The sequence below is a fragment of the Sycon ciliatum genome, chromosome 1, assembly GCF_964019385.1.
Source record: "Sycon ciliatum chromosome 1, ocSycCili1.1, whole genome shotgun sequence".
Taxonomy (NCBI): Eukaryota; Metazoa; Porifera; class Calcarea; order Leucosolenida; family Sycettidae; genus Sycon; species Sycon ciliatum.
The window spans coordinates 9,090,593-9,104,475 of record NC_088643.1 but is presented as its reverse complement, the minus strand read 5'-3'; the positions used below and the strand labels follow the sequence as shown (position 1 = coordinate 9,104,475).

Genomic DNA, 13,883 nt, shown 5'->3' with positions numbered 1-13,883 from the left:
AATTTCTACTCTCTACTCTACTGTCTAGTCTAGACGACATGGTTCAAGTGCCACAAGGCACAATCACTGACTCGCTAATTTCTGGCACTCACTGACTCAGCTGTGCGCTAGGTTTGAAATGTCAACCGACTGTCGATGTCTGATGCAGCTCGACGATGTATGACTAGCCCGGGGGTGTTGGGGCTGATCTATCCCGTTATGGGCAGGCATGTGCGCGGATCAAAAATTCGCATGTCCACGGCAAAGTGTCAGTTTATCTACGACTAATACGAGTGTGAACCAGGGAGTCGTAAAATACCGTATTTTACGACTCCCTGGTATGGTGTGAACTGACGCCTACCATGGTCTACATCTGAGCTGCGCAGCTGCGTCTTGAAGTCTTGAAGTCTACGTCATGATGAAGTCCTCGCCACTCCAACTCACGTAAAATCTCTCAGTCTCATTTGGTGGTCGCAAGTAACAGGTAACTACAATAGTTTCAAGCGTGCATTATCACCTTCAGCCTATTCTTGTTCAGGCATATCGCGGTAGTGGCTGCGTGTCGACGTGTGTGGCGCGTGCGTGTCCAAACCTGTTTCTCGCTTCGCTGTTTTACTTGTTTGGTGCAATGGTGGCACATGCTAGTGACATAGACATGGTGATAACGCTCCCTGGAGTAAATTAATTTTACTCTTGCCTTCTTGGCGTCTTGCATGCAGTCTTGGTGGTCATGATCATGTAATGGTGATAGTACTGATACGCACCCAGACCATGGTCATACATGATGTTGTGGACTACCTGGGCAGCTGGGCATATTGTGCTCTAGTGGGCGATGGATAGTGGATCATACTGACCGTGCTTCTAATCTAAATAGCTAATCCACCGTTTGAAAATATTATCGTCAGACATGTAAAAATGACAATGGGCATTTAGTTCAGTAAACATGCGTTTCTGAACATTCAAGTGATGCTAACGCGGATCCCGCGAATATTATTATAATATTATTATAAACATGGTAAAGTAGTAACTGTTGTTTACCACCGGTGCACCGGCGACAGAGCCATTATTGACTAGTGCCGTAGTGGCTAGCTGCTTACTAAGTACAATCATGTATCTGGATGCCTAGCTACTATGTATACCTATACTATAGGCTATATACGCGTATGTACTGCATGCACGCGGTGGAAAGCTTTGCTATGGAAACGTTTTATGAGCACGCGTGATAAAACTGTCAACAATGATCAAAACCAGGGAGTGCCCCGGATCCATGAAGCCTTGAAGGCATGATCAGATGATCCAGTCCACAACTGGCACAAGTCATGTACTCTGCTGGTAGATCTACGGTCTGCAGACTGCATGCAGTGGTACACATACTGTGACATACATGTAGTCATAGTCATAGATCTCGGCTCTACATGGTGGAGCGTTGTCTGCATCATGTGCATGTATGCCGTCACATCAGGAAAAAAAAGAGCGGCAAATGTCGACAAAATGAAAACTACCAGTAAATTTCCTTGATCACGACGGTTCCTCACCCGAGCAGCGAAGTGACTGCTACTTGTCGTCTCCCAATTGTTTGTTAGCGATTTCGTCAGCAGCAATTTTCTCATGTGCACGCTTAGCGGTTTGCGTCTGTGTGACCACCCCGCTAATGTTATCAAATTAGCCCGCTAAAATAACCAGCACCCAATCGTGCTGTTGCTATTGTGGTCGTGTAACTAGCGGGGAAAGATGGACAAGTACTCGCAGTTGAAGAAGATCGGCGAGGGTGCCTTCGGCAAGGCCTACCTCATGAAGCGTAAGGATGACGAGAAGAAGCTGGTCGTCATCAAGCAAGTCAACATCTCGAAGGTAAGATACATTTTTCAAAAGAGACCGCTCACACGACACCGCTTATATCGTACAGCATCTGATACAGACATACGTAGTTTTCCTGTATCTAGGACAGTGCCACTGAATCGCTCGACCACCAGGAAACGAGCGCAAAGAGCTTTGGGTACACCGAGCTTTGTATGACCACGAGGTCAGATGGTAGGGTCAACGTGTAGACTGGCCTTGGTATGAAAGGGAGGAAGGGAAGAGCAGGTGATTGCACAGGGCAGAAACAGCACCTTGACTACACAATTATAAGGAGAGCTCCGATATATATACAATTCAGCCAGTTCATCTTTGAGGAGCATTGGGACAACATCATAGATAATAGTCGCAGCTTGCTACTACAGCAGTGTTGGTTACCGGAGAACTGATGGTGGGGGTCGGCCTCCTCGCCTAGACCGTTCTTATTTTCATGTATTACTGTCTATGCACGGTTGAGTCACCGTGTATACATTGGTATGCTGTGCTTGATGAAATTCTAGCCTGGCCGTTCTTCGGCGCCCAACAGTACTATAGGCACATGCGGTACAGGCATATGCATCCGCTGTATACTTAGTGCCCGCTTCCAGTCTGCAGAACATGAAACACTCTGGGTTAAAGTCCGCCTCCATGGCGGAGGAAGCTTGGTGATCGGCTCTGTGTGCCGCCCAGGCTCCTGTCGCCCCACCGACCTCTGTCTCATCAGTTCACTTGACGAAACACTACATCAGGCCAGAGAACTGTCCCCAAAACGTACACGGGATCCCGCTTACCCCCTCTTCCCCCCCCCCCCCCCATGAAATCATTCGCATAACCTTTAGGCTTTAGTACGGCATCCCACTGCAATACCCATGAGATCCCAGTGTTCAGTCAGTGTTGTATTCGGGAAAAGCACTGGGTTGAATAAGGTACGTCACAGCCAGTCTGGTCAGTCAGATTCGCGCTACGCCACTAGACTTTAGTCGTCCAACCATGTTTGTTGCTGTTCTTGTGCATTGTGTGTGTGTGTGTGTGTGTGTGTGTGTGTGTGTGTGTGTGTGTGTGTGTGTGTGTGTGTTTGCGTGCTTCTCTTGCGACGGGCGTATACATGATACATGGTGTGTTTGTGCATGTATGTGTGGGTGTGTGGTGTGTGTGTGTGTGTTTGCGTGCTTCTCTTGCAACGGGTGTATACATGATACATGGTGTGTGTGTGTGTGTACATGTGTGTGTGTGTGTGTGTGTGTGTGTGTGCATGGACGCATGTGCACATGTGTATGCATGTGCCCCACAGATGTCGGCTCGGGAACGCGCCGACTCTCGTAAAGAGGTATGCACCACATGTGTTTCCTAACATGCATGTGCTGCAGCCAGTGCCCTGGGCTGTTGGTTTGCCTTTATCCGCCGGGTATTTCCCTATTACAGAACTGCTTCTCATATCGCCATTACTATCACGAGGGTAACCTGGACACAGCGAACAGCATTTTCCATCTTTGATGACTGTGTGTATGATGGGATTGAGCTACTGATGCGTGAAACGCACAGCCTCTTCCATAGCCGCTGCATCTCATCTGCACCTTGCTCCTTGACTGATGCTTCTACTAGCCAGGACGTACTAGTATTCAGTAATCTGATATAATGCGTAACGGTGTGCTGCATGTATGTATGTACCATAGTGTTCTAATCTACATGGTTTACTGTGAGATGTCCGCATGAAACTGGCAGTTGCAGGCGTTGTCTCAAGTTGTTCACTTTCTCCGTGTGATGTTCTCATTGGACGTTCTTGGCTGTGTGACTGTTTGACTGGTGTGCCTATGGCAGGTGAAAGTCCTGTCGCAGATGCACCATCCGAACATCGTCAGGTATCGCGAGTCCTTCGAAGGTACACTGCCCACTCCATTTCCCCATGCAAACTGATTGTCTCATGAGTGGCACTGGTATTCCGAGGCCTCGATGTTGTCTTTCCCCCTACCCCCACCTCCCCTTCCCCCCTGTAACATACAGCCAGACGTATGTGCAGTGATCATTGCAACAAGAGGCCACCTGTCGTGAAAGACCACCTGTCTTGGGAGACCAGTCATCCCAGGCACCCAGGCTCCGCTCCAATACACACCCGGACCCGTGTAGGCCGGCCCTACTGCCGTGTTTTGGCGCTGAGTCAACCCCGTGCCCCGTTGTCTAATGTTCCACTGTAATCACAACACGTAGTTCTGAGGCTTGGTGTGCTTTGTAGCTAGAGATGAAGCTAGTAACCTTCTTTCTGGTGTTCTCTGCCGTTGGTACAGATGGCGGTAACCTGTACATTGTCATGGACTACGCCGACGGAGGTATGATCGCATGGCTTGCTTGTGCATGATTCTATCCTCAGAATTGCAGGTGTTGTATTGGGTGTGAAACTGATGCTTGCAATGACTGATGTAATGGGGCTGCCAATAGCCCATATGCACATTGTAGTATGATTGTACAGATGTACGACTTACCGTAAGTATGTACACGCCCGGTTGGATGTTCATTGTGTGCTATGCATGTGCATTTGACCGGTTTAGCCCATTACTCAATGGCAGACAGTCGCTTTCTAAGCCTAATTCGTCACGAATTACCAACAAAGATCTTTGTCCGAAAAGGGTTGTTGCATAAAATGCCCGTTCGAAAAGGGTTGTTGCATAAAATGCCCGTTCGAAAAGGGTTCTTGCATAAAATACCCGTTCGAAAAGGATTGTTGCATAAAATGCCTCCAGGGCACCTTTTGTAGCGAAAATACAGATAACACAATAGGGTTCTGTACAGTCAGCATCTAGCCGGGTCTACGGGATTCTACGGGATTCTACGGAATTTCGTACTTGACAATGTGCGGGAGGCTTGTCTATACGAGACATCTCAAATGATGATATCGTATTAGACTGTGGAGTGATATCGGAATTGCGTGTGACTCTTTGCATTGTCGTGCAGGCGACCTGCATGGACGACTGAACAAACAGCGCGGTACTCTACTGGATGAGGACACGGTAAGCAACACACTCTCTTGATGACCACGATAACCAGCATAACGTGATGTAGCCAGTGCATTGATCTTGGTCATGATCTATGCGTATTCAGCTATCGCTGTGTGCAAGTGCCTTTGTAATGCTGTCGGGACAATTGTGTTTGCCTTCGCTTCACTCCTGATGAGCACGATAATGTCATACAGCTAGGGCATCGATCCTGGTCATCAGGAAGTGCTAAAAACCGTTCTTTTTTAGTATTACATGCTGGTCATGATCTAATAGTTATGTGTACGCAGCTGTCGCCATGTCCGGATGCTTTTTTAATGCCGTCGGAACGATTGTGTTTGCCTTGCCTGTAGGTGTTAAACTGGTTTGTACAGATCTCGCTGGCCATCAAGCACGTTCACGACCGCAAGATCCTGCACCGTGACATCAAGACACAGGTAAGCTGGCCTGGTTGACGGCCTACGTTGTTGAAATGTGCTGTCGGTGTCCGCTCTGTAAACATCTTCACTGGCATTGCCACCATTGTATTTGCGCTTCTGTTTGCGCGGTCATTGATATACGGGATTGTTCTCAGGCACCCGGAGCGCTGTAGTCTACCGCATGTGTGCACAAGTTGCATGCAAAATTGCGGTGCTGTGCCCGCTCACTTGGCGGCCCAACTCGGCCCTTCATTGGCCACAGCTGTGTATATCAAATGGGTATACGAACGACTAGGTAAATTGGCGATGCAGCAAAGGCAGATTTTGAACATTGCTAGGCAAATAGCCACATTTCTGGACTGTTCGTGTTTGCTGTCTTCCTGCTTGCTGGCTGTAGAACATCTTCCTGATGCGCTCCGGCATTATCAAGTTGGGCGATTTCGGCATTGCACGTGTTCTCAACAGGTTAGTACATATACCTACCTCCTCTCGTGTGTGTGAGTAATAATATTACAACCAAAGACTTTGACATCGTTGAGGTGAAGCCGGAGCTGTGTGATTGTGTCATCATAGTAAACATTTGTGTAAGTGCCATATTTGGGTTTACGTGCAAAATTGGTAGCGGTAAGCTGCGGTATACAATATTCTTCTTGGAAACGGAACGACTGAAATGCTACATGAATTCGCTACAAAACTCCTTCGTCCATTCTAGTCGAGTATTTGCCTATTGCATTACAGCCGAAGCACTTCTGTACGTGCACGCATCATTGTGTATGTCCACGCATGTGTGTGTGCGTTTGCGTGTGTGTTTGTGTGCATATGTGTGTATCCGTACGTGTACACACTGTGTGCGTACATGTGTTTGTTTGTGTTTGCTCAGCACCGCCGAGCTGGCGAGGACATGCATCGGCACACCTTACTATCTGTCACCGGAAATTTGTGAAAACAAGCCATACAGCTTCAAGAGGTATGCCAACATGCTGTACATGTACACTAAGACATGTAGTGCAGTACTAACATCACACTGCTATTGTTGAATAGAATGCTTGTGTCAAGCCTGCTGGGGATCAGGATGGTCATCCATACCTAAAAGTTAAAAGCTAAGCTTGAACCATCAATTCTACTTAAGCAGTTAACTATCTGATAATGACGCATTGTGATGGGTAAATGGTCCCTATGCACTGCTCTGTCCCTTCAGTGGACACGCAGAGCACGTAGAGCACGTGTACATGCAAAGGCGTACACTACTTGTTAACCTACTCTTGGCCTTGTTCTCGTCCCTCTGCTTTCTGCCCGCAGCGACGTATGGTCTCTGGGGTGTGTACTCTACGAGCTTGCAACGCTCAAGCATGCGGTGAGTCAGCGTTCTATATGTACTTGACCGTGATGACTGTGCTGTATGATGCCGGAAACCACTGGTCGACGGAGCTAGATGCCCCCCCCCCCCAACCATCACCACCACCACCACTCACCATTATGACAATAAATCCGGGACGGAAAAGCTGGAAACTATAAAGAATGTCACGCGAGGTCAAAATAGTATCTTGACCTGCCTACCCCCCCCCCCCCCCCCCAGCCACATCATAGCCATGGAATCACTCCAGAATAGCTCGTGGCCGGTGTTGATGCCCGAATTTGACCTCGCGTGACTAAATCTGAATCAGCATGGCAGCATCACACACGGGGTGCAGCCATGCTGTTGTGTAAGTCACCTTTTAGGACAGGTGATCTCTAAATACAGGTGGTCTCTAAATACAGGTGATCTCTAAATACAGGTGGTCTCTAAATACAGGTGGTCTCTAAATACAGGTGACCTCTAATGACAGGTTGGAATGTGCACTGTTTTTGTATCTAAATGTGCCCCGGATAGAGTTATGACCTTGTTGTGTGAGGTGTGAATGATGTATGTGTGCCTGAGCAGGCCGTTCAGGCTATATCCATGCTGCGGTAGGGCTCAATTGGTACAGACTACAGAGCCGCAACGTAAGAGAAGCTTTTGCTCTAGGACAAGTTATATTGATATTATATTGTCGAAGATTCTCCAGCGGCAAATGGATGCCTATCAAAGGGAGTCTCCTGGAGAAAGGAAGTGAAGGTGGCTGTTATGAGAGTTGCAGGGGTTCTTATTTTGCGTGATTACCTAAGCATCTCTCTTGTGATGTGCATTTTTCTCCAGTTTGAAGGCCGTGACATGAGGAACCTGGTGCTCAAGATCGTCAGGTAAGACAAACCAGGACAAAGATATATCCTTCTGTCCCTTTAAGATAGGTGTTGGTGTGATGGCCGACACTAGGCTATGCTAGGGAAGGTACCGTACTAAGAAATGATTGGGCACTGGAAAGTTGTTGCTGTTGTTGTTTCTTTATTTGAATTCGCTAAAACCAAATGGCCAAGGGAGCGAATGATGAGCGTCATAATCACTATGCATCAAAACATCTTGGGGGGGGGGGGGGATGAGACAGACTAGAAGGAGGGTTTGCACAACGCTAGTACATAGAGGGGAGTTTGAGAACAAAGGCGCGAAAGAATACAGGGTAGGATAGTAATCTGACCGATCATCACCCAGGCGTGGAATGTGAATTCATGTTTCTACCTTGGTATTACTTCAAATGGATGCTTGGTTTCCAAACCAACCAGCGGAAGCCCACCCGATTGCTAGATTATCGACTGGGTTGCTACTGGCTATTTCTCTGACAGTACAATGGGTGATAGAATACTCGTGCCGCTACCTCGACTGTATGTATCTAATATTGACTGAGTACGAGGTCAATATAGGAAATAAAAGCCGAGTAAAAGACCGAGGCGAAGCAGAGGTCTTTTACGAGGTCTTTATTTCCTATACTGACCAAGTACGAAGTCAATATTAGATTTATCACAACAAACAGTCCGTATTTCAAATTCCAGAACGATAACCTCATGAATCTCAATTTTATGATTGCACAACCGTTGCACCACCACCTACTCATGCAGTGACAATGCTGCACTAGGCACCGTTCAACTGCGCAACCTCTAAGCAGTCAAATATAAGCAGTCGATATAGCCCTAAGGAGTGAAATATGCAGGAATATTTGGCTGCTTAGGTATAGCGAAAATCAATGGGAGTCAATACTAAGGGAGTGATTACTTGTAGTACAGTCAAATCTGTTGTAAGCGACCGCCCCTTGGTGCAAGAAAAAGCGGTCGCTTACGGCAGATGGTCTCTTACGGCAGATGTATGGTAAATCCGGCATACCAGGTATATGCTTCCATGTACTCAAATCGACGAGAATAATGTGATTTTTAATATCATTTTTTGGATATTCAACGACGACCATACCCGTATAGTACGCGTATGCGACACGGCAGTAGATCGACACTGCCTGGACTTGAGAGCTACATCACAGCCTCAGTACAGGCCAGGCGCCAGTCGATCGCACTTGCAAGACAACGCATTTTCACACTTTGCAGTTGACAACGCACTGGCAAGTACAGTTTCGCACCTTACTGAACCTGGGTCGCGGTCGCTTACAGCAGATTTGAATGCAGCCACCGTGCATGAAATCGCGGTCGCTGGTCGCGCACAGCAGATGGTCGCTCTGGACAGATCAGTTTGTATGTGAAACCGTCGGTGCACGGAAAATCGGTCGCTAACGGTAGATGGTCGCCTACAGCAGAGGTCGCTAAAGGCAGATTTGACTGTATTGTGAAATTCTGGTGAAGTATTACCAAATGCTCTTTCAGGGCATCAACATGACATGACAATCATAGTGCTATGTCAGTATGTGTGTACGCAGGCATGTGTATGCATGTACATCTGTGTGGTTGTGTATAATATATTATATATGTGTGTGTGTGTGTGTGTGTGTGTGTGTGTGTGTGTGTGTGTGTGTGTGTGTGTGTGTGTATTTCATGTGCCACTGCATTGCAGAGGCGTATACCCACCACTGCCGAGCAAGTACAGCCGTGACTTGAGACAGCTCCTTGCACAGATGCTGGCGCGGTCTTCACGGTACGGAACAACCATGTTTGGAACAGCATGTGATAGAAAGCTTGGAGTTCTGTGACAATCATACTGTGCTGTTGGTATGATCTGAAAGCAAGTGGCGCTGTGGCTGTGGCCGTTGATGCACCTTCACAATACAGTCTCATGCATGTACAGTAAAACCTGTAACTAAAGACCACCGTGACTAGCGACCAACCTGGTACAACAGACCACTTCGCCGGGCACGGACGGTCTCACATTCATGTATGGTTGTGCGGTGCAAACCTCTAAGTACCACCTGCCACTAAAGACCGCTTTCTCTGGCCCCAAGGGGTGATCGTTAGTTAGTTTAACTGTATTGCTGGGTGTCATATTGGTATGTATATGTAAGTTATGTGCACTGTGGACAAAATCCGTTTGGCTGGTGGGTGTATTCTATACGCATTGCACTGATCCACATGGCACGGCTGTTCGCGCACGGACATCTAACAATATGGAGTCGTTCGGTGCGATTTACGTAACGCGGTACAAACCTCATAAATACGATGGGAGTTTGCGTTTTGGGATGAAACCCATGTCACTCTCCGTGTGGTTCCACGATTTCGCAAGTCAAACCAGGATTTAATATTTGAAAGCGCTCGAGCGAGATACTCAATATCCAGACAATTTGAGAGAGAAGGAAGGTAAAAGGAACTCCTGCCGTGGTCAACCAGCATCCTGACCTTTTCGAACCTCTCCAAGCTGTCCCTGGTAGTCTGGATATTGACGCACGCACTGATTTTCAGCTTCTCCTCGCCGGCATCACGGGTGCAACTTTCAAATTTGCCGATATGCACTCGAACAAACGCACAATTGGATCTACATCACAATTTCGGGGCTATCTGTGTGCTTGCTGCCTTTTTCAGCAATACCCCACATGTCTACTGGGCAGTTTCCACCAGGCCTCGGCCTCCTGGACTCAACAGCGACTCCAGCGCCATGCCATCTGTCCCCTAAATCGCATGAAAAGGTAGCTCAGCATCGAACGCACGGGACCTGAAGTTTGTGCACGGCCCGTGATAAAACTTGGTGAAGATAGCCAGAATATAGTCCTCTACCTGGGAAAACTGAAAGCTAGACTGGGAAAATTCCTGAAAGGGCTTCTTGACGCAGGCATGTCAACGATGAATCAAGGAACGAGCGAGAAAGAAGGCTTGACTTGTGCAACGCGGAACAAACTGTTCCTGAGACGAAGTTGGCCATGTGAGGTACCAGCGGAAAGCTAGTTTCAAGAGGAACACGGAATACCTGTTTTCCGGGTAAACCTGGCCTGGTAGCTTTCTAAATCCAGCGAAAACCACAGCGAAATCGGCTGCTGAGAATTTGAAAATTCAAATTTCCTTGCCGATCCAGCCCAATCGAGACTTTTGGCTGCCATCTTGTTAAATGTCGCAATTTCGCGAAAAAAAAACAGCCGTGATATGGGTCCGCAGAATACTGTGTAGCAGGAAATATTCGGACGGAATATATTTTCGTACGATATCGTACACGGCCTCTTTTGTGCTAAAATTAATTCCGTACTAAAATTTGTTCCTGTGAAGTTATGTACACTATACGTGCGTACCGCATGCAAACACGTGCATTTAGCACGCACCACTGTACGAAAATAAAATCCGTACGAAAGGTCGAAATTCGGCGTTGTCCGAAAATATTTCCGTCCAAATATGAGCCGCGCCAAGCTAAAAAGTGGCTTAGCGTTTTGCCAACAAATCGAGAAAATCACCAAAACGTCACAGTCGGCAAAATTCTACTCGAGCGCAGTCGCGAAAATATTCACTTTCGAGCATCCTTTCAAATTCAAGTAAATAGTTTGCAAGTGGAGAAGAAGGAAGAGGCCTTTTATTTTTGAGCAACACTTCTTCAGTGTTCCCTCTTTCATCGTTGAGTGGATTTCTCGGCGCTGCCAGAGATCGTAATGGAGCGTTCTGGAGAATGCGGAGGCCAGCTGGATGACACTCTGTCTCCGTGTGCGCCCAACCCTAGTTGACGAGGAAAACTCGCTCATTCATAGTGGCTATGGTTCTTATCGTGGCCATGACTAGTCTAGAGCGTCTGGTATACCTATGTGGAGACGTCTACAAGCCATCCGGCCATCACTCTGACAAGCTCCCTAGTGAGTTGGATCTTGCTGCGATGTTTCACTTTGTTTCGGGGACCTTCAAATGTTCATGACGTGGTGTACTGTACTCCAAAAATTCCTCATTTCAAGGACAATAGTGCGACACGACGAAACGATGCATTGACTCTACCTGCTAGCATATCGTCCTTTGGTGCTTATACCACTACCTACACCAGGGAAGGAGAATGACATGGCCTACAGTCCATTCAGAAATAAATGAACTTCTAGCTTTTGGCCATAAATGGGTCAAACGTTGAGTTTTTTTAGAATTTTTTTCTGCAATCCCATATGGAATCCTCTTCCAATTGTATTTCTGAAGTTTTTTTGTCCAAAAAGCAAGCCATAGCAAGAATAGGATTTCGGTCAGGTTTTGCCCCAAAAGCACTGAATTGGGAAAAACCATCAAAATCCAGGCCGTTTGACCCCGCCTGCAACAGTGCATTCTGCGGTTCGAACCCCAGTTCAGGCACCCTTTTTGGACCCTTTTTCAAATTTCAAAGTTCGCAGCACTGCACTGTGTACGATGAAATCACGAAAAATCGCCAAATACGGGAGCTCGCCAGAGCCAGGACCCATCTTTTTATGAATGGACTGTAGGACGGACAAAGAATCAGTGCCGCCTTTTAGCGATGTGCAGTCAGTTGGACCTATGTGCAAGGGACCAATGGAGCTCGATCTCTGGCACAACACTACGAGCTACAGGGAAGGATAAATTCATGTTGGCGTAGGTGATTGGAGAGAGGATGACGGACTGCCTTGGTAAGATGCGACGTTTCCCAGCCGAGCGAAAAATATAGTCACAGACTCACAAAATCATTGAAGGATATGAAAATTCGTGTTGCGTGATGAAATGACATGAGATGAATAGATCAATTATTTCTTCTTTCTTGGATCTTCTAATCAGAACACAAGTGCTCGTTCCTCTTGTATTGCTTCCACACCTGCTAAGCTCTGTCTCTACTTGGTGTCCCATGTTTTCTGGAGTAGGTCTTCATAATTATTATCTTAGTTTCATTGATACCAGGCATTCTGTGACATGTGCAGGCCATGTATGCTTATTTATGGCACATATACATTTCAGATGGGCACCAAAATTTCCTTGATGGAAGTTGGATAGGTAGACATCGCTTTGGCATGAAAAAAGAAATTTCCAAAAATTATGCCTAAGCCACCTTTTTGCTTGGCTCGGCTCATATATTCCCGCTATACAGTAAACAATTCATCCGTCTCCACATCACAATTTCTCTCGCGCACTCTTGACTCGATTACCTGTCCCCTCCCGGTCGACTTCTTGTTTACCCCTGTGTCTACTTCTGCAGGGAAAGGCCATCAGTCAACAAAATTCTCCGGACGCCCTTTATTCAGAGGCGAATTGAAAGCTTCCTATCAGCCAGTGTGAGTAATTATAGTAACACAGCGGTGCCAACAAAAGTGTCTGCTCCGAACGTCGGAGCTCGCGCTTCCTGCCGACTGACTTGACACTAGACCGACTCACGACTGTGTCTGGTGCACACGAGAAGCCCGCCAGTCAAGTGTCGAGTCAGTCGGCAGGAAGCGCGAGCTCCGACGTTCGAAGCAGACACTTTCTTCACTAATCACCGCCGATGTCGCAACATCTTTCATACAGCGGTACCAACAAGAGTATTTGAAGCCCAGAATGAGCAGTTCGAATGGGCTGATGTCACAGCGAAATTCCTGGACGTAGAAGCGAGGTTGAAGTAGGTACAACTGCAGCTAAGTTGTATGCACTACGTCACCTTTTGCTGCTTGTCTACACCAACTGTGGTAATGGTGATGCTGTCCAGGAATTTCCCTGTGGCGCATGGCGGGCACTCATGCCACACCATGTCGCTTTGGCAATAACGCTGTGTATTCGAGATGCCAGTAAAGATATTCCTTCTTGTGGAGGACTCTGCCATGCTATGCTGATCACTGCTGACTGCTTTCCTCGCATGGTAGTGACATATATACCTGTATGACGTAATGGTCTGAAGTATGACATCATAGTAAAAGTCCATAACCTACAGGTGGAGGTTGCCAAGGTAACCACAGTGAGAAATAACTAAGAGTTGAATCCACCAGGTGCTCTTTAATGTCGCCATATTCTCAGCGTAGCTGGAGCACCATACTAGACAGTGTATGCAGCCGTTGATGATGATGACGATGAGGGTTGTGTCATTTCGCAAGTCCAAACGGGAGTTTCTTCCCGATAGCAAGGTACCGAAGGGATACGGTACCAGAGAGGGAAGAGGTGTATGTGCAATGTGTGTGTATTCATGCACATGTTGTTCATGGTGTGTGGTGTTCAGGTGATGGCCGATGAATTCAGTCACACCATTCTGCATCGCAACGCGAGGCCGTCGGCCGCCGGTGCAGCAGCACCTGCCGTCCGACCAGCTGCCCAGGCCGCCGGTGCCAATGCTCGTCCTTCTGGTGCGGCTGGTGCTGGTGCACGGCCGGCCGGGCGCCAGGGAGGAGTCGGCGGAGCGCTGCAGGTGAAGCCTGCCGCTGCGCATGCACGGGTCACTCCTGCGCCGAGGGCA

The 13,883-nt window shown here is 47.6% G+C and overlaps 1 protein-coding gene across 2 annotated transcripts in view; it reads left to right on the top strand.

Annotated features, from left to right (window-relative positions):
• The first annotated feature begins 1,469 nt into the window (after positions 1-1,469).
• LOC135812198 (serine/threonine-protein kinase Nek1-like) overlaps positions 1,470-13,883 on the top strand; it is a 40,969-nt gene continuing 28,555 nt past the window's right edge. The window contains exons 1-13 of one of the 2 annotated variants that reach the window (XM_065325536.1): positions 1,470-1,830; positions 3,107-3,142; positions 3,634-3,694; positions 4,098-4,139; positions 4,762-4,817; positions 5,156-5,239; positions 5,619-5,686; positions 6,102-6,188; positions 6,521-6,575; positions 7,398-7,441; positions 9,129-9,209; positions 12,660-12,735; positions 13,650-13,883. The exon at positions 13,650-13,883 is cut by the window's right edge and continues 28 nt beyond it. In XM_065325536.1, coding sequence (XP_065181608.1) covers positions 1,711-1,830; positions 3,107-3,142; positions 3,634-3,694; positions 4,098-4,139; positions 4,762-4,817; positions 5,156-5,239; positions 5,619-5,686; positions 6,102-6,188; positions 6,521-6,575; positions 7,398-7,441; positions 9,129-9,209; positions 12,660-12,735; positions 13,650-13,883 — 1,044 coding nt within the window. In that variant the 5' untranslated portion in view covers positions 1,470-1,710. The remainder of the gene's footprint in view (positions 1,831-3,106; positions 3,143-3,633; positions 3,695-4,097; positions 4,140-4,761; positions 4,818-5,155; positions 5,240-5,618; positions 5,687-6,101; positions 6,189-6,520; positions 6,576-7,397; positions 7,442-9,128; positions 9,210-12,659; positions 12,736-13,649) is intronic. The other variant, XM_065325527.1, reaches the window with a different exon arrangement.